Genomic DNA, 27,289 nt, shown 5'->3' on the forward strand with positions numbered 1-27,289 from the left:
ATAAACCTTTGCCCCCACACTCTGGGGTGGAAGAACTAGAGGTGGGAGGCAGATTCCCCAGCCAGGAGCACAGACTGGCTTACTGTGTTTTCTTTTCAATGGTAGTCCTGGGGTGAGAGGAAAAGACTTGCTTCCCGGGCGCATTTTGGCCTCCGAAATCCTCGTCTCCAAGCGGACAGGCCCTTCGATGGGGCTCATGCACAACACACCATGCACAACCTCGATGTCGCTTCCTATGCAGTTTGTGGGGCAAGATTCCCTGTTGCCCCTATAGTGGACGTTTCCCAATAGCTGCCTAGTTTCCCCCCTCCTCTTGAAGGGAGGCGGTGTCACGAGCCGGAGGGTGCAGGAGATTCTCCCCCAAGTTCTCCCGGAGAAAAGGTTCAGCAGCCAGTGATGGAAGCACATCTCCGGGGTCAGAGAGAGAGAAAAAGACCCAAACCGGCAGAGGGAGATTCACAGCATTGAGGCAGGTTCCAGCCTGCTGGATCCCGAGGTATCGCTATTGCTGGAGTTGCTGTTTAGACAAGCAGTTGCGACTTCCCCCACCCTCCCCCAAAAAGCAAATCCCAGAATCTGAAGTCTCCAAATGAGCACAGTCGGTGGGAGAAAATAAAAAAGAAACGTCGATTGTTTTTCCCGCGCTGCAGAAGTCCACCCTGAATTAAGTGTGCGAGGAAAAAACGGCTGGCTCCTTAATTACTGCAGCAGCAGCAGCCCCTCTCCCCAAATATCCCCCCCTCCCAACCACTCCCTCCCCGCCTTAGAAGTTCTTGAGGCGGCTGTATAGCTCTCGCTTGCTTTTCTCCCCAGCCCATGTGCGGCTCTTCAGGCGGAAATTGCGAAGGTCTTCTTTGAAGTCTTTGTGGTGCATCGGGCGGTAGTTCTGGGGTTCACAGTGCATCTGGTTTGGGGGGGGGAGGAAGAGGAGAACAAACAGTGCTTAGTTTATTTTTGGGGTTGCTACTATTATAAGAATTTTTAGGTCTTACATATATATAGAGAGAGAGCCTTTTATCATTTTCGTTGCCCTCCTCTGCACACCTTCCAGCTTGTCTAAGCCCATCGCGAAAAACTCACTTGATATTGCGGGAAGAACTCTTTATAGCCTCCTTTCAAGACGTACAGCTCAGGGTAGTGCAGGGAGGGGTAATCGTTGCTGGCCCGGTCTTTTTCCCTGACAAAACGGCACCTGTGGAGGAGAGCACAAATTGTTAACACACATAATCTTAAATATGGAGATGCAGGTGTGTACACACACACACACACACACACACACACGGTTTTCTTGCTATTCTTGGCATCGAAGGACTAAAAGTACAGGGTCAGATTTAAGGTGCTGCTTTTGACCTTTAAAGCCCTGTGCGGCCTAGGACCCACGTACCTACGGGACCGCCTCTCCTGGGATGTCCCATGGAGGACCTTACGGTCTGCAAATAATAACAGCTTGGAGATCCCGAGCCTCAAGGAGGTTAGATTGGTTTCAACTAGGGCCAGGGCCTTTTCAGTACTGGCCCCGACTTGGTGGAACACTCTGTCCCAAGAGACTAGGGCCCTGTGAGACTTGACATCTTTCGGCAGGGCCTGCAAGACAGAGCTGTTCCGCCTGGCCTTTGGTTTGGACTCAGTTATGGTTTTGATCTATGGGCTACTTTTAAAATGAGGCTGCATTTTAAATTGCATTTTAAGTTGGTTTTTTTCTTTTCTTCCCCCCCCTTTCCCCCCCATTATGTTTTTACTGTGATTTTATTGGTGTTAGCCGCCCCGAGGGCTGGGTATAAATAAAAAAATATTATTATTATTATTATTATTATTATTATTATTATTATTATTATTATTATTAGATTTCCACTTCAAGCCCCTCGTCCTGAAGTAAACAAAAATCTGAAAACACCTATTTCAGAAAAACTGGGAGTGGCTGGTGTTCAGGAGAGGAGGCAGCAGAAGCTACTCACGCTCTGGGTCCTCTCTCGGAGGAGAACTCGCAGTGGAAAACAACGATCACCCTCTTTGCCGGGTCACACGGCACGATGGGCTTCTTGAGAAGGAACTCTTCCACATCCTTTTCCAGAGGAAGGTTCACAGCGCCCTGGAGAGAAAGGCAGGGTCAGGACAGGATCCACCAAACAGAACCATAGCAAAAAGCATCACCCAGTTCCCTCCCTTCCACACCTGGTGTGCAAACACACTTTTAAGTGCAGGTATGCAACAGAATACGAAGCTTGTTGAAATATGGAAATCGATCTTAAGAGAACAAAGATTTCTGTGGGTGAGCAAGACTCAGACTTCCCGCCGAAGACTCTCACTTCCACTCAATGCTAAGTCTCTAGCGTGATACTTTCCAATTTTGTAGAATCAAGAGTTGGAAGGGACCCCCCAGTGGCTATCCAGTCCAACCCCCTGGACAGGAAGATGTCAACAAGCCCTCGGCTAGTCCAGGATTATAGAGTTCTATAGGGGTATGGGTTTTGTGCTTTGCCAGGACTCTTGAACTTGAATTGAAATGAACTGAAGGAGCGTCTCCACCCCCATTGTTCGGCCCGGACGCTGAGGTCCAGCTCCGAGAGCCTTCTGGCGGTTCCCTCCCTGCGAGAAGCCAAGTTACAGGGAACCAGGCAGAGGGCCTTCTCGGTGGTGGCACCCGCCCTGTGGAACGCCCTCCCATCAGATGTCAAAGAGAAAAACAACTACCAGACTTTTAGAAGACATCTGAAGGCAGCCCTGTTCAGGGAAGTTTTTAATGTGTGACATTTTAATGTATTTTTAATCTTTGTTGAAGCCGCCCAGAGTGGCTGGGGAAACCCAGCTAGATGGGCGGGGTATAAATAATAAAAAAAATGTTGTTGTTGTTGAAATGTGGTCCAGTTTTAGGAAGCCAGCGGCTGAAGAGCTGGACATTGATCTGGGGGGACAAGGGGTGATGAAAGGTCACCACTACCCAGACTCCCTCTGGTAACTTTGAAGGCAGGCTCTGCAGGCAACAGGAACAGCCTACCTCACAGGGGGGGTTGCCAGAGCAAAAGTAGGCCATTTTGCACATCAAGAGTGCCAAACACAAGACCAAATGCAAGGGCCAGCACTGATTTTCATTTTTTTAAAAAAAGCATCCATCAATATACAGTTTACAAAACACTTGAGGATACAGGGAGGAAAACAAAATTTTATAAGAGAGAGAGATGATGCAAGGTTTCGTTTTCCCTCCAAAGTCAGTCGTGGGGAGTGACGGGGGTTGGACTAGATGGCCCCCTGGGGGCCACAAACCTCAGAGGTCAGGAGGCTTACTAGGATAAAGCAGAGCCAATGGCTTATTCCCTTTTTTAAAAAAAACAAGCTTAGTTTGGCTTTTGGGGGGTTGCCCCCACCCCACAAACACCCCCACTGAGAATAGCACCACGTATTGGGGTTTCCAGAGGCGGGGCGTCGTGTGGAGGAAGACCAGCTGCCACTGGCAACACGACCCAACTAAAATACTACAAAAAGGTAGTGGCTGGTGCCCTGTGTCCTGTACAATCCTCCAACCCGTGACGGACGTTGTTTTATTGGCACCAGGAGGGTCCCTAGCCGGGAAGGACTTTGGCAGGGCGATCCCTCCGCCCCTTGAGCTGCGCTTGGGACAGGGGAGGTTCCGCGAACCCCGGGGCAGATACGGTCCAGCACCCGACTCCAGCTGGTGACCTCAAGCAGATGGAGGACTCACCTTGATGTGACCTCCTTCGTATTCATAGGGGTATCTGCAGTCCACGATCACACAGTTCTCAATGAGGTTGCTGAACTGGCCTGTCAGCACAGCCGCCATCTGTGGGCAAAGGACAGTAGTAAAAAAATAAGCCATACGCAGAATCACTTGTATTATTTTGCACCCGAGACATTAAGCACTGCTTGCTGCCATCCTGGATGTGCAGCCTGGAAGACGCCACTGGTGCCAGACTTTTTTATTATATTATTATTATTATTATTATTATTATTATTATTATTATTATGTTTTAATTTGTACTTTTCACGTTTATACGTTTCATTAGTTCTACAATCATTTTAACATTTCAAAGTTCAACTTCCTTCCCCCTCTTTCTGCGGTTCCTTAAATTTATCATCTTCTGCAAATTCAATTAATTTGCTCATTTAATTATCTACTTTAAATATATACTCTAATAATAATAATAATAAATGTTAATTTATACCCCGCCCTTCCCAGTTCAAAAAACCGGGCTCAGGGCGGCTAACAACAAATTTAAAACACTTTGATTGATGCTACAAAAAACAGCATAAAATACAGTATAAAACGTGAGTAACAATGAAATCAAAAATCAAACTGATAGGTAGGATTTGGTAGGAGTCTAAAAAGCCCAAATTTTAATGGCCCTCTAGCGACTGTGGTGGCTCATGTTCCAGAAGTAATGTTTTTAGTGTTAACTCTGGAAGTGTAGACTCAATTCTGACCAAACTCCAGGTGTATATTTTGCTCCAGGAGGCCGAGTTTGGTCAGAACCAGGGCACATCGGTTTCCAGATGCGAATTTCCTCCCAGCTCTCCTTCCCCCATTATAATATTTTTGAACAGTTGCATTGGGGTGCAAGATCCATGGGTAAAGCAAGGCTCTATGACCAGGTCTTCAAGGTGGTGGCCCCAACAGCTGCAGAAAGCAGAGCTACAGGTCCCTTGTGCTAAAGAGGCCCAGGATATTGGATTCCAAACTTGCTCACCATTTCTGGAGAGATGTACTTGAGGTCCTGGTGCTTCCCTTCCACCGTTTGCAAAACGTAAGCCTGGCAGGGAAACAAATGCATTTTAGTCCTTCTGAAAGGCTACGATTTCATTCGATTTTTGCATTGTTTCGTGTTTGCACTGGTACTGCGAGCCGTCTTTTTTTGGCCAAAAGGCAGTGCACGCATAGCATAGCATAACCTAACACGGTTTGCAGGGATGCAAACAGCGGGATTCTTGCCGGTACCTTTGAGAAGTCTCCGATCAGCTCCCGGTGGTCATTGTCCAAGATGTTTGCGATCTCGCTGGGGCAGCAGGAGCGAGAGCGAACCAGCCGAGGTTTCTAGGAAAAGCGGACAAAAAGGACTGTTAGGGAGGCTCTGCAGCCACATCCAGGATGCCAAACCCAGTAAGTGTCCTGAGATCGGGAGCAGGGGACCATCGACCTTGTACGGCGCTGGTGGACTGCGACTCCCTCAGCCCCAGCAACCATGCCAAAGCATGGTGGGATTTGTAGATCACGGACACCCAGAAGATCCGAAGTGGGGACTTTCTCCCACTAAAACCAGCAGAGGCTCCTTCCTGGGCACCAGCAATGGGCTCAAGCAAGCCATTTGGGCAGAAGCTACATCAGAATCTCCTCCCAGGTTTTTGCTTTTTAAATAACAACTGATAATGTTATCACTATATTCTGCTTTGAGACTTTCGTCGCAGTCAAGCGCTACACAAATCTTGCAAAATGAAATAAACAAACCCACAATAAGTGTACAAAAAGCCGCCGCCACTACCCCTTTCTTCTGATGCAGCCCCCAGAAATTGAGCAAAACCTCACAAGAAATATGTGGCAACCTATTTTAAAAGACCAGGCCAGAAAGAGCCCTTAGGACTGGCAAGCTAAGGATCAAGCAGCCTGCCTCCCCCCAAATATATTATTATTTATATTCATTAGTTGCTTCTTTTTTTGCCGCAGTAATTCGAAGCAACCTCCAACATCTTAAGCAAAACACACACGTCAAAAAGAAAAATCTGAAAGTTTAAACTGCATTAAAATATCCCTCCAAAAAGGCTACAGATGGTTCAAAGCCAAAGGCCTGGTGAATGAGGAACGTTTTCGCCTGGCGCCTAAAGGCATGCAACGATGGCATCAGATGTGGGGAGCATTCCACTAGCAGGGAGCCACCCCTACAAAGGCCCCGTTCCCTTTATTGCCAACCCTCCCTCTTCCCGCGTCCTTGTGAGACAGCCTTTGTGGCATGAATTACCGGCTCTTCTTCCTTCTCTTCGATGGCGCCGCCAGCCAGACTCTTCCGCCTCTTGTTTTTCACCGGCGTTTCTTTGTCCTGGGGCCGGTCCAGCCGCTTCAGGATGGGCCGGATGACAGTGCTGGGCATGGACGGGGAGCGGAAAAGACGGCGGCATTTGCCGGTTCCCAGGGGGCTCTGCTCCAGTTTGGGGGAGAAAGGGGGAAATCATGAGGCTCCAATACTGCATGAAAGAGCAACAGACCTTGGCACGGTAGTTTTTATTTACCGTATTTTTCGCTCCATAAGACGCTTTTTTCCTCTTAAAATCTAAGGGGAAATGTCTGTGTCTTATGGAGCGAATTTGTGGTCCCTGGGGCTGGGGGGGGGACCCGGGCTTCCCCCACCAGCCCCGACCTGCTCTTTGGGGCTGGAGGTGGGGGAGAGCCGGGCTTCCCCCCGCCAGCCCCAAAGAGCAGGTCGATAGGAACCCGAAGCCTCCGGAGCCCAGCGGGAACTCCCGCCACGCTCCGGAGGCTTCGGGTTGCCTTCACTGAAGGCGACTGAACACACCTTGAACGCACTGAACACACCTTGTTTTAGAGGGGGAGAACAAGAAAAAAAATTCTCCCGCTCTCTGCGCAGCGCCCCTTCAGCGAAGCGGCAGGAGAAATGGAAGGGGCTCCGTTTCTCCTGCCGCTTCACTGAAGGGGCGCTGAGCAGAGAGGGGGAGATTTTTTTTCTTGTTTTCCCCCTCTAAAACAAGGTGCGTCCTATAGAGCGAAAACTATGGTATACAGACTTTTTAAAACGCAACAAAGACAAAGCCATTTCACACGGCTTCGAAAAATATACTGTTTGTGGAAAAATCGCGAGGTCAGGAGGAAAAGCCCAAGACAATGTGTTTTCCTGCATTGCAGGAGGCTAGAATGGATGACCTTCCGACACAACGATTCTAGAAATTCTCCACCGCTGTTTCTTAGGAAGAATCAAGTTCCACATTGAAAATTAATTTTAAAAAATTTGGAAAAAAAGAATCAAGTTCCACATGGGGAAGGCTTGAATCAACTCGACTTTCCCCTCACAAAGGTGGGGCAAGGCTTTGCCGACCTGGCAACCTCCAGAGGCTTCGAACTACAACTCCCATCAGCCGCTACCAGCACATAGGAGTCACTGGAACAGGCTAACATGTGGACAGTTTCAATCTCAGCAAGTAGCTGGAAGGCCAGGCGGCCATCCAGTCTTGGCATATCCAGAGCAGTTTGCAAGAAGCTCCGGGAGTGAGCAGCCCGCTCCCAAACACCCCACTGAAATAACTCTTATTAGCAAAAAAAAAACCACACACAATCTGCACAGGGGTGTCATGCCTAATGAGTAGAGCAACTCATCTCCGGTAGGTCTTCCCCCATGAAGCAGTTGCTGAGGCTGAAAGTCCCTGACTCCCCATAGCTGCCTAAGTCTCTTCCTCTCCAGCCCAAGCAATCAGAGACTGTGCCTCTGTGAAGCCAACCTCTCCTCCGCCCTCTTCACACCTCTCCTGGTTCTTGGAGATTCATCTCTACCTCTCTCCTGCTTCTGCCTCCAATTCTGGGCTGCTCTCTGCCCTGGTCTCTCCCTGCTCACTGAGCCCTGTTGCCTCTTGATCTTCCAACACATCTTCTTCCCAGTCCTCCCGCTCTTACCACCCGTTGTCGTCCCACCACCACTCCCCACTGGGGAAGGAGATGGGGATCTCAGGAGAGGAAAGAACGAGGGAGAAGGAAGGCCTGCCCTCAAGCTGAAGTTTCTCTTCCTTAAAATGCCACGCCAACACCAGTACCAAGACCTTGGTCACCCACAGAATAAATTCTTCTTTTTGGGGGGGGGGACAGGGACAAACAAAGGGTGTTAACACGGCACTGTCACGTACCAGGCTGGACTCATCTTTCTTCCTCACCAGAGGGGCCATTAGCAAGTTCTCCATACCCAACGGGAAATTTCCATCGCCCTGGAGGAGGGAAGGTAGGACCCATTTATTGAAGCGGGGCTGGCTCAGGAGACCCCCACCCCAGGCTGGGGGTTTGTGCAATAGGAAAGAGAGGGCAGGGGAACCCCAAAGAAAACCCAACAGCGATACGAAAGGAGCAAGGGGCTAAATCTAACAAGCAGGCAGCCTCAAAACACATCAGAAGAAAGACACCCAAAGTAAAGGAATTCAAAAACAAAGCCAATAAATCAAAGCAGCCGATTTTAAAAGCTTAGGAGAACAAAATATTCTGTGCTGGCTGATTTCTGGGCCATTTTTTGATGGCTGCCCCGCGTACAACACAGGACAGTACTCTTATCTGTATATTCGAATCTGCCATATGTAGTGACGCTACTGGATCAAGTTACAAGAGATCTGCCAAGGATTCGTTACTTGTGGTTTTAGAGCCTGGGAGACCAGGGTTCGATTCCTCTTAAGCCATGAAGCTCACCAGGGTGATTCTTCAGGCAGCTGACATCTCTCTGCCTAGCCTGCCTGACAAGGTTGTTGCAAGGGTGAAACAGGAACTATGGATGCCAACATTACCTTCCTCAGAGGAAGGTTGGAATATGAATGTCATACAAAAAGGCGGACCTTGCACAGACCCACAGCGCTGTTCCCTTGGGACTTCTACAAAATTTTGTGGAAATTCTACAAAAAACTGCCTTCTGTTGAGTCTGAGCTGCAAGCAATGACAAACTCCACACAGAATTCAGAGAAAACCTCAATACTGATAGTATATTTTCTATCCAGGTCACAAAGACAAGTTCAAAAATTGGCCAGCTATGTTTAGCACAGCTCTTCCCTTTCTATATGCCTAACAAGCAGACAACCAGAAGTCTAATTAATTTTGTGATCTTGGAGGAAACTCAACAAAAAAACAGCAGTTCGCAAACAGACATCAAAAAACAGCAGCGGAAATGGCGGTACAGGCTGAGGTTTGCAGAGTGAGGCGTGAAGGTTAAATTGCAACGCCAACCAGGTTTCTTTGGGAATTTGCACCACTGAAACCTACTCCCAAGTCAGCCTTGCTTGAGATCGCAGTTTAAGGAGACAGAATTTTGCTTTCTTTGACGCAAGATAGGATTTTAAAAGCCTTACCTTCAGGTCTTCTTCATCCAGGATTTCCAAAAACCCATCATCATCATTATCTTCATCAACCATGAAGGAGGTCAGGGACGAGCGGCGGAGGTAGACATGGCTATCAGATCCTGGGCTCCTGTTCTCTTTCTCTGGGCTCGAATACTGAAAGGGGCAAGGAACACAGAACCATCAAGACATTTTGCATTTACTAAAATCCTTTATGCCCTACGAGAAGGCTCCCAGAGTGGCTTTTTAAAATAACAACAACAACAATAAATTCAGTAGCATTACTCTTGGGTTTGCAATCTTAAAAATACACAGCACAAGAGGAAAAAGGGACAGGAGGGAGAAGGAAAACATGCAACAGTGAAAGACATTAAATGGGAGGGGGCTGAAAAAAAGCCACCATTGTGTGTTTGTTTCAAAGCACCTTGCCCCTCCACCTTGTTCATTTTGTTATGGGCATATCTCCTGTTCTTCATCAAACGCAGAACAATGGCAGCAGGATGTAACAGGAATCCCAGGATATCTCCCACCCGGGGTCTGTCTAGACTAAGACCTGCTTAAACCCAGCTATGTGACTTTAATTGGCAGTTATCAATTGGCTGCAAAAGGAAAAAAAACCTGGGGGGTTTCTATGCTCGCCACTTCTGCAACAAAAGCTGTTCTCTTCCGCCCTCCCGCCCCCCCACCAATTCTTGAAGAATTGAGTGCAATGCTCTACATGGCAAATGTTCTCCCAAAACACAGCAACCGCTGGGACTGTGCATGTCTGCATCTAACCTAAGCTAAGAGTCACAGGCACAGTTATCATCCGGCTGAGAACCAAAAATCCATCTTGGATTTAACGCCAAGAATTAGGACCTGGGAAACGAGAGGCGACCAAAAACAAATAAATCAGAAAGTATTGCTCTTACCCAAAAGAAGCACACTCACCATGAGATCTGGAGCAGAGTTTGGCCTCTGTGCAAAGGGGTCCTTCTTGCCAGCCCCACCACCGGAGAGGCACAACCTGCCCGCAGGTCGCAGGGGCTTTTTGAAGATGGCACCTTCCTGCAGGGGGAGGAAGCAGAGATGCGCTGCAACTTTCGGAAGGACGAGAGGAAGTCACCCTTCAGCAGCGCCGCGCAGTGGGCGGAGAGGGGGGGGTTAGGGGGCTGCACCAGGAAGGCACCATTCTCACCACTTACATTTCCCCCGTTGCCTGGGAGGCCAGAGTCCGTCTCGGCTGCCGCTGGGCTGTTGAATTCCCTGCAGTTGGAAATGTTCCTCAGCGTGGGACTCGAACCCAGAAACTGCACCTGTCAGGCCACAAAAGGAGGATGAGTTTTGCACTCAGGTTTAGATTCTGATGGGCAACCCACAGGACAAGCGCCTCCACCCTCCATCGTTCAGCCAGGACACTGAGGTCCAGTTCCAAGGAAGGGCCTTCTGGCAGTTCTCTCTGTTAAGTTACAGGGAACCAGGCAGAGGGCCTTCTCGGTGGTGGCACCCGCCCTGTGGAATGCCCTCCCATCGGATGTTAAGGAAATAAACTACTGTATCTGACTTTTAGAAGACATCTGAAGGCAACCCTGTTTAGGGAAGTTTTAAAATGTTTGATGTTTTATCGTGTTTTTAATATTCTGTTGGGAGCCGCCCAGAGTGGCTGGGAAAACCCAGCCAGATGGGCGGGGTATAAATAATAAATTATTTGTTGTTGCTGTTATGAAATGCCCACAAAAAGCAGGGAAGGAATTTCTGCAAGCACATCCTACATCACTGCAGTTCCTTGCATTGCAAGGGGTTGGACTAAAGGACCTTTTGGGTGCCCTCCAGCTCTATGACTCTACAATATGGCTGCTGAAAGATTAGGACTCAGCCTAGCTGCACGAAGACTCCCTTGCTCCCGAGCATGTAAAGAATATTTCCATCCCTACTTCTCAAGATGAGGAGGCACCAAGCAAAGCTTCCCGATTTAAAAAAAACTGGTAAACTTACCGGCAAAGATTGGATTCTTCTGATGGGAAGATAATCACTGCAAGGAAAAAGAGAGAAATCATCGTCAGCTGCAGACTTTGGAACTCTCTCCCACTGGAGATTTTTATCCTACTCTGAATCTGTGCCCGGTCTGAAATTATTTAGGAAGGTTTAAAAAATTGTTTTTGCATATGAAACTGCTGTGTCTATTGTTGGTGTTCTATTCTCAAATCACTTTGCAATGTTCCATAAAAAGATATTCACATCTGGAACGGGATAAATAGATATTTAATCGGGTTCTGCCAAATCTAAGGACTGGCTGATACTTTCAGAGGACTCCCAGACAGAAAAGCTTTCTCCTGTCTGTCCCGACTCTGGCTGCAGGCAAGGGACTGCGTCTCTGAGTCCTCCCCTTCAGAGAATCATAAAACTGTAGGATTGTGGAAAAGACACCAATGGATCATCTAGTCCAACCCCGAAGCACACTTTCTGGGTGTGCAAAGGCAGAAGGTCAAATGAACAGCTGTGAGTCCCGCTTGGTAAATTCTCCTTCACATGCAATAGCAATTTCCACAAGGGATATTTCAGCCTCTCAACAACACCCCAACAAGGGCAGATCCAGGTAGGGCTGACCTCTATGAGACCCTGCTGATACACAGCTATCAATCAGTGGAGGCAATACCGAGTTAAGACAGTACAAGGCAGCTTCGTGCATGCAGACCAGGAAAACTTTTGCCGCTCGATTCTGCTGCATGCATAGGCGACCTAGTTAATCTCCCCAGCCGCCATAATGGGAGCTTTGCCAATAATAATAATAATGAGCGGAGACAGGAAAAAAGCCCACCCACCAGCCCCAGGAACCTGGAGATAATAAACCCTGCAATATTATTAGCGTCTGCAAGTCTTGGCGTGCTCAGGCGACGTGCAGAAGGTAGCAAGACAGGGGTGGGTGGGGGGTGTGAAGCCCTCAAGGATGGGGAGTTGAGAGCATCTCAAGGGAGAAAGGGGGAGGGAGAGAAACAGAAAGAGTCAGGGGCTTTCCTGGGTCATTGTGCCACTGTAGGATGTAAAGCACTTACTTTCTGAAGACTCTTTGAGACCCGAACATGTTCCTCTCAAACCTGTTGGATGAAGACAGGAAAATCATGCATGTTTCGCTCAGTGCCAAAGGCCACCCCCAACGTGTTGCTGCGAGAGTCCCTGACTGGGGGAGGCCAACAGCCTCCCAAGGGTGCCGTGTGGGCTAGCGTGGGCGCGAATCAGGGCCAGCTACACCCTAATCCAGGCTGTGTTGCCCCAAAAGCAGAGAGGGAGGCAGAAATCCTCCCATTCATCAAGAAGGCACACAACTTAAGACCATCAAAAGAACCTTCCTGGATCAGGCCCAGCTAGTCCACAATGGCCACGACCCAGGTGCCCCAAAGGGAAATCTACAATGCAGAATTCGAACACAAGAGCAGCGCTCCCACTTCTTGTGGTTTCCAGCAAGTGGGATTCAGGAGCGACTGTGGAAGCAGAGAAGAGCCATTGTGGCCATAACCCTCTCCCCCTCCTCCACTTCTAAAGCCACCCAGTTTGGTGGCTATCACTGCTTCCTGTGGCAGGGAGTTCCACAGTTTAATGGACGGGTGGACTTCGTTCTATCTGTCCCGAATCTCCCAACATGCAGCTGCCTTGGACGTCCCTGAATTCAAGCGTTAGGCGAAGAGGGAAGAAAACTTTCCCCCACCCTCTTTCTCCCCTGCTCTCTAAATCAAGCAATTCACCAAAAAAAGGCCGTCAGCTGAACAAAGCTACGCATTTTTCTTTTTTAATTATTTTTCAACTCAGAACTTCAGAAACTAAAAGCACGGTTGCCCAACACCTTGCTTTTTTGTGCCGAGTTCAGATCCCGCTCCTCTATAGCTCAGCCATTCCTGTCTCCCGCTGTGCAGTGGTTTCACACACACACACACACACACACACACACACACCCGTTTCCCAGCTGCCCTGAGCTGGGCCCCCTTGCGCTGTGGCCACTCGAGAGTTAATAAGCGTGGCCCGGGCGGTTGCAGGGTGGTCTTTGTGGAGACATGAAAGCGGCTGCCAGCTGCTGCCAGCTTTGGGCAAGGAGGGAGGGGGCCTTGATCCCCAGGAAAGAGGATCAAAGATCCCTTTCTGCATGGAGGCGTGGGGAGAACGAGGGCATTCCCATGGCAGCGGGTGCTGCTGCAAATCGGGGTGGGGACTCTCCCGGGTGCCATCTGCCAGCTACGTGGCACAAACCCAATCCTGCCCCCGGCTATTGCTGAACACACACGCCCATTGCCAGCCTTCTGAGTTAAGTTATTCCCCTCTTCTGTTAAGCAACATTTGCAATGGAGGATCGGAAGTTCGGCTTAATTCAGCCAGGGTTGCACAACAGAAAACGCAGCAAGCCACACGCCGCAGATCACTGATAAGGATGGCAAAGATGGCTGGATCAGGGCCAGTAGCCCATCTGGCCCAGTCAAACAGCGGCCGACCAGTTGCCTGTGGAAACAGGCAAGCAGGATCCGAGCACAATAATAAATAATAATTTTTTATTTATACCCCGCCCTTCCCGGTTCAGAAAACCAGGCTCAGGGTGGCTAACAACAAATTTAAAACACTTAATTGATGCAACGAAAATCAGCATAAAATACAGTATCAAACACGAATAACAATAAATTCAGAATTCAAAATCAATTTAGGGAGGAAATCCATCTAATAAACATTAGATGATCAGCAGGGCTAGCTGGCTAAATTAGTCCTATCTGGGCCAGTGAGGAGACCACTATGCAGTGGTCCAGGGCTGGCTTGCTGCGCAATCGCATAGAGTTGCCCTAGATCAGGCTTCCTCAACCTCGGCCCTCCTGATGTTTTGAGACTACAGTTCCCATCATCCCTGACCACTGGTCCTGCTAGCTAGGGATCATGGGAGTTGTAGTCCCCAAAATCTGGAGGCGCCGAGGTTGAGGAAGCCTGCTCTGGAGGAAGATGCACACAAGTCACTGCGCATCCAGGCACACCTGGCAGGGCTGCACTCACAGCCCACAACCCGCAGGTCCTAACCAAAACGGAAATAATAATAATAATAATAATAATAATAATAATAATAATAATAATAAATATATTATTTATACCCCGCCCATCTGGCTGGATTTCCCCAGCCGCTCTGGGCAGCTTCCAACAAAAGACTAAAATACAATAACCTAACTAAAATACAATAAATTTCAAAGCCCACCCAATCCCTCACCCCAGGCTCTTCACAAAGGCAATCTCCACCCACCCCAATGCACTCAAGACAGAAGAGAGACAGTGCAGTGTAGTGGTTACAGTGTTGGACGAGGGCATGGGTTCAAATCCTGCAGCTCGGCTGTGGAGCTCCCTAGGTGTGACCTTGGGCGGCCCACCACTGTCTTATCTGAGCCTAGCCTACCTAGCTGGGATGTTGCGGAGGGGGGGTTAAACAAAGAGGGAAAAGCATGGATGCCACCTTGAAAAGCCTGGATATAAATACAGAAAATGAAAACACTAATAGGAAGGGAACACAACTAACTTCCCCCCAATGGAAGACCACTTCTCACAAGCCGCCTGGACGTACAAAAGGCCTCACTGAAGCAGCCCCATTTCAAAAGGGGAGCCTGTTGCATCTCCCAACACCTTTGAAGATGGATGAATGCAAGAGAAGGAGGCAGAAGAGAGAAGTATTTAAGGTCCTTCAACTGGACACTCCCTAGGAATGCAAGCTTTTCTCTCAAAAGACTGTGGCTCAGAAATCCAGGCAGATGTTCCCTGCTTCAATAAAGGGGGCGGGTGGAGTTTCAACCATCTGTCTCCGGATCCCCATTCACCCGCCTTGCAGCTGCCAGGCCAGAAACCCCCCCCCCCCAGGGCAGGTGCAAAAGGGGACTTTTAACTTGTTAAAAAGACCAAGCCGAAACCACTTTTTAAAAAATCTCCAGCCCTTCGGTTGTGGCAAGCGAGAGAAGCTTCTAATTGCACGATCTGAAAAAGGTGCCTTTTTAAATAGTATTAGGAATGGGGGAACAGGATACATTTTGCCCAGCAAAAAAAAGTGTGTCAACGCTGTATTCAGTCGCCGGGTTTTGAGAGGGAAACAGACAAACTTGCCTTAATTCCAAAAACCTCCAGCATTTGGGAAGGTTCCATTGTCACAGATGGACTGGCCCTGGTTTCAGTAACTCGCCCCCCCTTAAAATGCTGGCTTGACTTGGCTTGCCCTTCGAGTGCCCAGGGGTCCCTGCCTGCCTTCAGCCCCTCCAACGAATGGGGAGGGGGAGTTTTAATCAAGTTTCTAAAATGTTGGCAAACTGATCAGCTGCAGCAACAGATTAAAAGCTGCAGTACTTTCAGCATGACCCAGCCTTCTGTGGTTCAGAAGGGGGGGAGCGAGAAACAGAAGGAAAAAGACTCCCAAAGGACACACGTTTCACCCCCCCCCAGGCCCAATGAGTCCCTGTCATATTGGGGGTTCAAGTAAAATAAAAAATGCAATTTGCTGTGGTTTCCCTACACACACTTTTTATTAACTGTCTTAAATTGTTGTTGTGGTTGGTTTTTCCCATTGATAATTTCATCTCTCTCTTTTTTCCTAACTGCTTGCAAACCGCTTTGAGGTGGGAGTGTTAATTTCTTCAATCCGGCGCTGTGCGAATTTCATGAAATAAATAGATAGGGTAAGAGCGGGCAGCCTTTCGAAAGCAAAGCAACCTTTTGAAAGGAAACTCTCAGTCATTCTGACCAGCAACTTTGCAGAGTCTTTCCTGTTAGACTCTGAAGACATCACAACCGTCAGGAGTGCGGTTAAGACCTTAACCCTTCAAGTCCCAAGAACTAGACAGTGGTCCACCCACACAGCCCCACACCTATTTTTTTGGAGGGCAGGTTTCAAAAATACCGGTTGGGGAAGAAGTTTTTATTTTCCATCCACTGAACCATCTCTTGGCAGCGTCATGGCCCAAAGTTTTTTGCTTCCTGCTGGCAAAGGTGGAGCGCTCTTAATTCTCCCACGGAGACGGGTTTTTCTCAAATCTGCTGCTGAGAGATGGGAGAGGCCTGTTTTCCCACAAGACCACACCTGTCAACCCCTCTCGGCTCGCTGGAGGCGAGGGAGGCCTGGCCTGACCTGACTATATAAGTGCATCTGCAGGGGACTGGACTAGATGACTCTAGGGACCCCATCCAACTCTCCTGGTCTGCCCTGCAGAGGACCTTAAGGTCCATGAATAATCATAGTTTAGAGGTCCCGGGCCCTAAGGAAGCCAGACTATCCTCCACCAGGGCCAGGGCCTTTTCAGTGATGGCTCCGACCTGGTGGAACGCTCTGTCCCATGAGACCAGGGCCCTGCAGGATTTAACCTCCTTCTGCAGAGCTATTCCACCTGGCTTTCAATTTGAACTTAGCCTGATCTTTTAGTCCCCTTCCTTCCCTGCCCCCCCCCTTTTTATGAAGATTACCCGCTCTGGGATCCCACAGCTAATTCTCCCCTGGTCTCGCTGGCCCAAATAGGACTTATTTAGCCAGCTAGCCCTGGTGATCATCTAATGTTTATTGGATGGATTTCCGCCCTAAACTGATTTTGAATTCTGAATTTATTGTTATTCGCAGTTTATACTGTATTTCATGCTGTTTTTGTCACATCCATTAAGTGCATTGCACACCCTACAAATTTGGTATCGATTTCAAGCACCTGAACACAGATTCTCTGTTTATGCTACCGGAGGCCATGCAAGCAGATTTTTGGACTGTTGTGCGCAGCCCTAGGCACAGAACAGCATTCTGGCACACCCTGGAATGCCGGCGCAATATGGGAAATGGATTAGTCACAGTGGATGCAAACTTCCAGCGAAGACCAGCATTTCAAAGTATTGAAATCTGGGCACTTCAAATACATTCGAGGAGAGAACAAAGGCCACGCCAATCCACAAGCAGTAAAGGGATTAAGAGGGCCAGAAAACACATCCTCAGCTTTGAAAATTCACCTGAAAACAACCAAGCCATAAACCTGCCACACACACACCCAGCAAACCTGAAACCAGCTATACCTCACCCTCTCCAGCAAATGCAGGAAGGTTCGAGCAATCCCCAAAGAACAGAATCAAATATTTTTAGGTTTCAGCCCTTGGGCTGCACTACAGATCTGAAACTGGTTTTTTAGTGCCCAGCACAGCTCCTGCTGAAGAACTTCAGGAGATGCATTCTGGGTGCAAGTCCAGCCAGAGCAGGCAGAGCCCAGATCACAGTTAACAGGAATGGAATTCACACTTGTTTCAAATCAGGGGAAATTGCCACGTTCTCGCCCCAGGGGGCTTGGAAAGAGACACATGGGCAACCTAAATTGAATTCAAGACCAGTGGTCCTTTCTTCGACCAGGCCAGAACATCATCTTTGCATATCTTCTGCAGGGGGGGGGTGGTAATTTGGATAATGGTGGAGAGAGGACCCTTGTTTTGTTTTCCAGCAAACATAGCTCTCTGGCTGCAGTTCCACCGAGGGCGTCAAGAACTCTTATCCAGACACATTGAGCCCCTTCACCAGAAAAAGGTCAGGACCCAAAACTCCCCAGCTGGCCACCATGAGCCATTTGGAATTGCCACATTTGCAGGATCAGGCCAGTGGCCCATCTCTTCCAGCATCCTGTTCCCACATTAGCCAACCCGATGCCTTGTGGGAAACCAGCAAGCAGGATTGGAACACAAGAGCAACACTTTCCTCCTGTGGTTTCCAGCAACTGACGATGATGATTAATATTATGATTATGCATTCTTTTATATATTGTGATTTTATGTCGTGAACCACCCTGAGATCTACGGGTAGATCTCATTATTATTATTATTATTATTATTATTATTAGTTATTTGTATTAGTTGCAATGATGATGATGATGATGTTCTACCCATAGATCTCAGGGTGGTTCACGACATAAAATCACAATATATAAAAGAAGAATAAATAATAAAAGCAAAACCAAAGGCAACCCAATAATCTCCCCTTCCACAACACAATTCTTGAGCCATTTGCTGATGTTTCTTGGAAAAAGCCCTTGGCCCTTTCTGTTCCAAGAAGCTGGCAAACTAAAACTACGTATCAGCAAACTGCCTCCGGATTAACGCTTTTTCACGCTCCATCAAATCCTCATTTAAAGCCTTTCTGCTGGGGGCTGAAACCAAACAACCAACACCTACCCTCCAAGGACCAGCAAAAAAAATCCAACTTACACATCTTCCAAGATCTCTAGCTCTGGCTCCATTGGGGAATCCGGGCCCATGCCTGTGTTAACAACAAAAAAAGAAGTTCCCGTGAGGAAAGAGAAATTCGAGGAGCATCGCTAAGGCCGTCGGGGTGGGAGGTAGTCCCCCAGACCCTGACTTTTGAGGTCTTCCATGGGGTTCCTCTCTTCCAAGTCACATTCTGCTAAGAAGGAGCCTGTCAAAACTAGACATTTCTTGGGAAGAGCTACAAAGAGGCTCCAGGAGGCACATTAGGTTTGGGGAGCTTATGGGATAATGGTGGGTTGCAAACATTTGAACGGGGAACGAGAGGGCATATATTTGGGCTGCCATACAAAGATTCAGGGCTTGGAGAGGGGCACTTCTTGTGTTCCAGGTGCACGGAAATGCTGGACTTTTTCAGGTATTACTGAACTGAAATTCCCCACGCCCCCAAAAAACTCTGGCAACTGTCCCCGTAAGCTCCGTAAACTGAGCCCCAGTGCCCCCTACCCCATAAAAAGCATCCTTCAGAACTGCGGCTTGCACAACCCACAAAAGAAAATGGTTCAAGCTGTTTAGTTTTAATTAATTTTAGATTACTTTAAAAAAAAATTATTTTAAGTTTTAGATTAATTCATGGGTAGGCAAACTAAGGCCCAGGGGCAAGATCTGGCCAAATTGCCTACTAAATCTGGCCCACGGACAGTCTGGGAATCAGCGTGTTTTTACATGAGCAGAATATGTGCTTTCATTTAAAATGCATCTCTGCGTTATTTGTGGGGCATAGGAATTCGTTCACCCCCCCCCCAAAAAAATATAGTCCGGCCCCCCACAAGGTCTGAAGGACAGTGGACTGGCCCCCTGCTGGAAAAGTTTGCTGACCCCTGGATTAATGCACTTTACACCTCCGACGCCCCCTGCCCGCCTTTTACTATGCCCCCTAGATAATCGATTTGGTCTGAGTTCAGCCACCCTGAAAAAGGCCACACATTCTCCTGATCCCAGATCATATAGAATCTGTGAACCTGGATCACAGATCGTCTGCTTCAGGCCATGGCAACCCCTGATCTGCAATTGCAGGATACTACCTCCTAGGCGAGTCTCAGATGCTTTTGGGAATGCCCTGCTTTTACAGATTAAAGGTTTTACAGATTAAAGGCAGGAACCCCTCTGGAATCTTATCAAGAGAGATAAACGAGGTGGGAAAACCAGCAAGAAGTTTCTTCCGCCAGGCTTCCCCAAACTGGTGCCCTCCAGGAATCTTCGGACTACAACTCCCATCAGCACCAGACGCTGCGGACAATGGTCAGGGATGGTGGGAGTTTTAGTCCCACGCTTAACTGGAGGACCAGCAGTTAACAGCTGCCTTTGCACTCCCAAGAGATCAGGGGAGTTCGCCTGCGCCCAAAGACCCATTATGACCAGCAATGGAAGGGTGCCTATTAGAATCAACAGGCAAAATTGGCATGTTTAATCGGAGAAAAGAGACAAGCATCCCATAAAAGACCCCGCTCAGAACTGCTCTTCCCAGAGAGTAAGAGCCACTCCTTTCCCTTTAATTGGGGTTGTTTGTTTTTGTTTGCTACTATGACATGCATTTTTATGTTTTTATATTGCAAACCTCCTTGTGATCATCGGATGAAAGGAGATACAAAATCAGTTATTATTATTTAACATAATGTAGGGGAGACACGCTAGTCTCCCCTGCTTTGCAGCGGATACCTTCCAACTTTATGATTCCATGATTCTGCCCAGTACTGTTTTAAAAGTTCCTTTATTTAAAGTTCCATACTGTTATTCATGTTTTTATACTGCATTTTATGCTGCTTTTATAATTAAGTGTTTTAAATTTGTTGTTAGCCGCCCTGAGCCTGGTTTTTGCACCGGGAAGGGCGGGGTATAAATAAATAAATAAATAAATAAATTATATATATATATATATATATATATATATATATATATATATATATATAAATATAAATAAAATTATTATTATTATTACAGGGTTGGAAGACAATTCAGCAGGGGCTGTTCTCCTAATCCCATCTCTCCCCACACAGTGAGCAGGCAGTTTTTTTCTGAACACTCCCCATGACATAGTTTAGTGACGCACAGGAGCCCCCTTTGGGGAAAGCAGTTGGCAGCCGCCTCCAAACACCGACCTGAATCTCCCGATTCCTGCGAGGACTCAGAAGAGACGGAATCCTGCGAGGACCACTCTTTCTTGAAGTCAAGGCCCAACCGCTTCCTTCTCTTGGGGGTGTCACAATCACTGCAAACCGAGAAGAGAAAAGACCAGTGATTAAGAAGCTTGGAATATAATATTATTATTATTATTAATAATGATAATACTAGTGGCACCCCACCCATCTGACTGGGACCCCCCCCCAGCCACTCTGGGTGGCTCCCAACCTATACAAAAACATAATAAAACATCAAATATTAGTAAAACATCAAATCATTTCATCTGCACAACCACCCTGCGAGGTTGGCCATGCCGGCCACATGACCCGGGAAGCTGTCTGTGGACAAACGCCGGCTCCCTCGGCTCAAAAGCGAGATGATGGAAATGCAGAGAAAAAGAAGGAACCTTTTACCACATGTGGTGGACGTGCCCCAGGGTAAAAGACTTCTGGGAAATGATTTATAATGAACTGAAAAAAGTGCTGAAAAACATGTTTATTAAAAAACCAGAAGCCTTTTTACTTGGTATAGTGGGGGTGAAATCCCCAAAAAGGATGTTACTTTTGTTCTGTCTGCCACAACAGCTGCAAGAATATTGCTAGCGAAGAATTGGAAGAAACAAGATTTACCAACTATAGAAGAATGGGAGATGAAGATGATGGACTATATGGAACTTGCCGAACTGACCGGGAGACTCCGAGACAAGAGAGAAGAGACAGTGGAAGAAGTTTAAGGAATATTTGAAAAAACATGTTAATATTTACATCTTAGAATAGCTTTGGATGTGGATTTAGGCTGTAGGGTTAGAAGTAGTGTATTTTAAAATAGTATTATTTGTAAGTGATAAAATGTGAAGGTTTTTTATGGTTAAAGTAAGTGTGATAAAAAAAATGATCAGAAATTATGATATGTAAACTGCTAAAGATGAGGTAAAATGAAAATCAGATAGGGGGGACTTGGGGAAGCCCACTTAACAATGTTTAGAAAAAATAAGGATAAGACAAGAATCTGTTTGTACTGTTTGTTTTTCTGTTTGTGTTGTTTATTTGTGTTATAAAATGAATAAAAAAAATGGGGAGGGGGAAAAAAGCGAGATGAGCGCCGCAACCCCATAGTCGCCTTTGACTGGACTTAACCGTCCAGGGGTCCTTTATCTTTTCCCTTTAGGCCAGCCACTCTCTCAGCCCAAGATCAGAGTTACAGCCAAGCGGAGATTTGAACCCAGAGCTTCCTGCCTTAAGTCTACAACTCGTGCCCCTTTTCAACTAACTTCCCTGTTTTACTTAAAAAAAAAAAGGATCTGGGGAAGAGTTTTGTGAAACAGAGAAAGCTTGGTCACTCCTTTACAACTTCCCGTTTAAAAACTAAGGAGAGACGGACATGCTTGCTGGGTTCCAGATTGTCACAGCTCCACTTGACCTTGGGGAGGGGGCACACCATGTTTCAGGCCTCTGGGCAATGTACAGAGTGCCAGGCACCTTATCATAAGCCACAGTGAGATGCCAGCTGCTCAATGATTAACTTGCGGGGCAGGTCGGCTAAATGATGGGAGAGGCTGCTGGGCAAGGTTAACTGCAGGCCCCGAGATAAAATAATATATCTCGCACCCATTTCCTCTCCCTCCACCCAGCTGCAAAAAAAATGTTCTTGCCAAAACCCCTGAGGGAGTGGGTGAAAACACAGAGAGCCCAGGAGAAGGGAAGGGGCTGGGCTAAGGTCTTGCCTGAGACCCCACCGGCCTGTCTTTGGGCTTTAAGTCCAGTGCTGCGTCTGTGCAGGCAGAAAAAGTGGCTTCTCTGCTAAATCTAGTTTTTTTCTCCCATACACAGTAGGGGCTTCACTACCCACTGAGCCGTGGTTCCCTCTCCAACACACACGCCACTGTGTTCAGATTGCAAGCTGGGCCTTTCAAGCACCCAATTCACAGAGTAGAAAAACAGATTTGTAAAAATGGAAGGGACCATGGGGGGGTCATCTAGTCCAACCCCCGGAAACGCATTACTCGAACTCACTACCCTGAGATTAACAAGTCTCATGCTCTACCGACAGAGCTACCCCCAGTCTGCACTCCACCAGATCCCTCCCCCCTGGGAGATACTCCTAACCTTGCAAAGCTGCTACTGTTGTTGGACTACAAATCCCATCATTCCCCAACTGCTGGCCCCGCCAGCTACGAGATGATGGGATTTGTAGTCCAGCAGCAGCTGGAGAGACTGAGCCAGGTGGACCCCAAAGGCCTGATTCACAGTTATGGCAGTTTCCTCTACTCAAAAAAAAAACACTCTTGTCAAAAGCCCCCCCCCCCAAAAAAATACTGTGGTTCACAGGGTTACAGACACCATAATTATAAAAAACAGTCATGCAGTCGCAGTTTCACAAGAGCCAATTTTTCTGCAAAGCCTTTTGCTTCTACCAGGCAAGAGCAAAAAAAAAAAAAAGGTCCTGTGCGCGGGGGCCCCCACCACATGAAAGGCATGCAAACATTATTTGCTCTGCTGCACACCCTGGCAGGGGAGGGAGAGGAAACCACACACACACACACACTCTCCAAGCACGCATTATTTCTTCTTTTTGAACAGAAGTGACATTGTGCAGGCAAACAGTCCTACTGCGAGAAGGCAGCCCTGAGAGGCAGGAAAGAGTGTTTCAAAGAGGGGAGGGAAGAGGAAGAGGTTAGAACAAAGTGGGGGGGAGAGGGGGGGAAGAATAAAGAATGCATGCATGCAACCACTGGAGGAGGACAAAAGGGAGCATTTAAAAAGCAACCTAAGAAAGCAGGTTTACATGGACTTCACCCTATGCCCTGGGTTTAACAACTGAACTCAGGTTTTGATAAATCCCCATTTGATTTTCCTGTCCCGCTGCTGAGCGCATGTGTGCAGCTCCAACCTATTCCTACGGGGCCCCCCTCCCAAATTTGCATGCTTAGGATTACAGCCTCATGTGCATTTTTTTCCAAAAGGGAAACTCCCTTTCGGAAAGCCTCAGGGCTGCTGCTTGCAGCCCACCCACCGAAAACTCAGATGAACCAGTTCTCTTCTCCAACATGGAGTCAAGATGGTTGCATGGAGTGGGGGGGGGATGGTATATTGACAGGGCCGCTGAACAACCACAGCCTCCCCCCCCCACAACAATACTCCCCTCACCTACCCAGACCCCCCCATCTTGCATGTGATTTTTCAGCAGGGCACCACACATTAGCCAACAGAAAAATCCCACAAGACAAATGGAAAAAGCAATGGATCTCGTTTCTAGCGCATGCATGCAAGTTCCTAAGGCTGTGTTGCACAGTGCTTAGAGCAGGCATGGCCAAACGTGGCCCTCCAGCTGTTTTGGGACTACAACTCCCTCCATCCCTAGCTAACAGGACCAGTGGTCAGGGACGATGGGAATTGTAGTCCCAAAACTGCTGGAGGGCCAAATTTGGCCATGCCTAGTCTAGCAGATGTCGCTCAAAGGGGTTAGATTGTGGCCACTGTGGGTTGTTGGTTTTTTACACATCTGTTTATTCATTTGCCTTCATGAAAACATTATTAGAACTTGCTTTAAAAAATAAAAAAGAATCAGTTTAGTTTAGTTTTACACTATTCAACCATGTTTGGAATGGCTGGTTTCACATCTGACCAAAAATAAATGTTATTTCCAAGAAAGCATGCACTGTGTTGCAGGGGGTGAGGCTCCTTCCAGAAGAAAAGCGCCCTTAAATTCAACAAGCGCATGGACCACACAGCTCAATGCATCAGGTGCGCTCAGGTGCACGATGCACAACCCTGAACTGGGAAAACAGGAGTGTGTATAAGTCTGCGCACACTCAAAAGCGCTTCTTGCGGCCTTCCAGGAAAACGGGATGCTAGGCTTAGATGGGCCTCTGGCCCGGATCCTGCAGAGGAAAGACCCTGTGGATTGCAGTGGGGCTGGGCTAAAGGACCTCTGGATTCCCCTTGCAATTCGACAATCCTAGGAGGACCCAAAGGAAAACTGATCAGTGTTTAGGGTATGGCAAGGGCACCTTCCGGATGTTGCTAGATTCCAAAAGCAGCCCCCCAACCCACCCCAATAATCCCAGGCCTGATCCTGCTGCAAAACTCTTACACTGGAGTGGAGGGAGAGAGAATGAAAGGAAAGGAAACTCGGAAAGATTTAGTTTCTTTGCAATTCCTGCATGTCAGTGGGGCTGTGCTAGGAGACCTTATATGTCATTCATATATATATATATATATATATATATATATATATATATATATATGAGACAATCCTATATTGTTTTAATGTTGTATTTTAATCTTGTTTTTTAAATTGTATTTTAATCAACTTGTTTTTATTATTGGTTGTTAGCCGCCCTGAGCCCGGTCTTGGCTGGGGAGGGCGGGGTATGAATAAATTTTATTATTATCATCATCATTATTATTATTATTATTATTATTAGGCAACCTCAAGGGGGGGCGGTTTGTTTTGTCTTTATTCTGCATTTTGAGTTTCTATCTTGTATATATATTGCTGCCCCTGCCCGGAGCTCTGCGGATGAAAATACAAATTTATTTTTAAGAAATGGAGAAATAAAGGGGAACTAACCAGTGCTTAGGTTGGGGTAAAGCAGAAATGGAGGGGGGGCTCTTCCAGATGTTGCTGGCCTATCCCTCCCTCCCCCAGCACAATCCCAGACCCTGCAGCTGGGAGTCACGCAACATCTGGAAAGGCGCCTCCGGCCTCTTTCCCAACCAGCCAGCTTGGGGGGGGGGCCTCCTGCAGCTCCGCAGAGACCCCGATTCCTCCTCGACCCCACACGTGTGTCCCCCCCCACTACCCTCAGACATCCCTCCGCCTCCGGCATTCCTGATCCCGTTAAAGGCTCCCTTTGTCCGGCTCCCACGCGGCACGGGCGCCCCCCCCCCAAGCCTGCAAAACAGCTGCTCGCTCTTTCCACCCAGGAGAGAAGTTGGGGGGCAGGAAGTTGGGGTGGGTTGCAGACTCTTGCTTTTTTCCAAATGCACACACACAAAAAAACCTTGCAATGTTGCAAAGGCGCGCACGTGCCCCCCCCCGTCCCGCAAACCACCCTTCCCCCTTTTCGCGTGGAATAAAACCACGCGCGCCTCTGCAAAGGCTGCACGTGAGGATCGGACTGCTCGGTCGCTTGCAAAAAGCGACACGCACCCCCCCCAAAAAAAATAATGGATTTCCTTTTAGGCCCGGTCTGTTTTTATACCACCCCTCGGGCAAATCCTGCGTGCACAAAATGGCATGCAAAGCTAAATTCCTGCAACAACACACACACCCCCCGTGGACATGCAAGATCCCCACTTTTCCTCCTCCAAGGCGCTAGTCCTCGTGGTCTTACCTGCCCAGGCCGGTCAGCTTGTCCATATTTAGCGCCAAGGTGGTGACCGGGGACATCGCGGCGGCTCCGTCGCCGTCCGGGAAAAGGGTCTTGGGCCCGACGGCCAGGAAGCCGAGGGTCTTCCTGGATCTCCGGGCTTCGCGGCAGGCCGGGGGGGATCCCGCGGGTACCCGGGCGGTCTCCATCTGGGGCTGCTGCGCGTAAAGGCGAGAGGCTGGAGAGGCTCCGAGTTTCTTTCTCGAAGCGCCGCGAAAATCAGAGGAGGAATCCGATCCGAGGGAATGATGGCTGCCCGCTTCGGCTGCGAAGACACGTGTCGGGGCGCGTTCCCACGAGCATGCATCCAGGCTCGGCGGGAGGCTGCCGCGCCGAAGTGCTCCCTGGTGAAAGAGATGGTGCTTTGGAGAGAAGCAGAAATAAATATCCCGGAGGCTTCTTTTCAAAAGCTGGCGCTGCGAGGACTGAGCAAAAGTAGAGAGATGCTCGTTGCACAAGAGGATCAAGGATGCGCGGCGCCCCGAGGGGGGTTTTTATAGGCTGGATGCAGGCGAGGAAGCTCCGCCCGGCGACGCGGCTGCCTCCGCGGATGCTCCGCCCGCATCCCTCGCCGCGCCGCTTGCATATTCGAAAAATAACAGAGCCAAGAGGAGAATGTTGGGCAGCCAATGGCAGCGGCGCGGGAAGAAAGGAGGAGGAATTTGCAAGGTGGGGGGTGCACCGCGAGAAAAGTGCACGGTGCACGTGCACGTGTGAGCCCGGAAAAAGGGCGGGGGGGGCGGGATTGCACGCCCTCCAACTACGCCGGATTTACGCATAAAATAAACCAGCTGCAGTTTAGGACCCCACTCTCTGGGGACCCCCCAAAAAAATTAAAGGGGGGAACCCCTGGATGTACGTTTCCAAATTATAAGCAAAAAAAAAAACTTTGATAAAAATGCATGTTTTGTTATTTGCAAATGGCTTTAGATACTAAATTAAAGGGGGGGGAACCTGGATGTACATTTCCAAAATATAAGATAAAAAACAAATTACTTTGATAAAATACATATTGCTTTAGATACCTATTAGGTCCATAAATGACCATATAGCATATATTCAATACAATAAACGGCGACAATTTGTTGTTGACAAAGGACAGCTGGACATATAAGGGGCCCCATTACCTTCAGTAGCTTGGGGCCTCATCAGACCTAAATCCAGCCCTCGAAACAGGAACGACCCCTTCCATAATGATAATTTTACTGTTTATACCCCACCCATCTGACTGCGTTGCCCCAGCCACTCTGGGCAGCTTCCAACAGATATAAAAATATAATACGTAAAGCATTAAACATTGAAAAAAAACTTCCCTATACAGGGCTGCCTTGAGATGCCTTCTAAAGGTTGTATAGTTACTTATTTCCTTGGCTTGGGGGGGGGGCACATAACTCCATACCCTCCAACATTTCCCCGATTAAAACGTCCTAAGGAAAAGCAGGACCTTCTGTTATCGAATCAGAAACCGAGAAGGCTTCTCTAAATTAGGAACGTCCCTGGAAAACA

At 48.2% G+C, this 27,289-nt stretch overlaps 1 protein-coding gene across 2 annotated transcripts; it reads right to left on the minus strand.

The window, feature by feature from the left end:
• Positions 1 to 228: 228 nt before the first annotated feature.
• On the minus strand, positions 229 to 26,360 carry CDC25B (cell division cycle 25B). 2 transcript variants are annotated; one of them, XM_083571401.1, is made up of 16 exons: positions 25,748 to 26,360; positions 20,388 to 20,497; positions 18,232 to 18,283; positions 12,069 to 12,110; positions 11,011 to 11,047; positions 10,221 to 10,331; positions 9,967 to 10,083; positions 9,049 to 9,192; positions 7,852 to 7,929; positions 5,964 to 6,140; positions 4,949 to 5,044; positions 4,701 to 4,763; positions 3,698 to 3,796; positions 1,956 to 2,089; positions 1,081 to 1,192; positions 229 to 904 (listed from the first exon to the last, which is right to left on the minus strand). In XM_083571401.1, the coding sequence occupies exons 1-16, from the start codon at positions 25,930 to 25,932 to the stop codon at positions 764 to 766; spliced, it is 1,698 nt and encodes a 565-aa protein (XP_083427527.1). In that variant the 5' UTR covers positions 25,933 to 26,360; the 3' UTR covers positions 229 to 763. The 2 variants fall into 2 exon arrangements, with proteins under 2 accessions (XP_083427527.1, XP_083427526.1); XM_083571400.1 differs by having other exon boundaries at positions 5,964 to 6,143; positions 25,748 to 26,350.
• Between the last annotated feature and the right edge of the window lie 929 nt (positions 26,361 to 27,289).

This window comes from Podarcis filfolensis (assembly GCF_964270895.1).
Source record: "Podarcis filfolensis genome assembly, chromosome: 9".
Lineage (NCBI taxonomy): Eukaryota > Metazoa > Chordata > Lepidosauria > Squamata > Lacertidae > Podarcis > Podarcis filfolensis.

Bases quoted from the DNA above. Each gene is read 5' to 3' on its own strand.
- CDC25B (XM_083571400.1), bottom strand. From the start codon at position 25,932: ATGGAGACCGCCCGGGTACCCGCGGGATCCCCCCCGGCCTGCCGCGAA. The intron at 3,797-4,700 runs GTGAGCAAGTTT...CTTTGCCCACAG, and splicing joins AGTACATCTCTCCAGAAATG to ATGGCGGCTGTGCTGACAGG. The intron at 905-1,080 runs GTGAGTTTTTCG...CCCCCAAACCAG, and splicing joins AGTTCTTCCCGCAATATCAA to ATGCACTGTGAACCCCAGAA.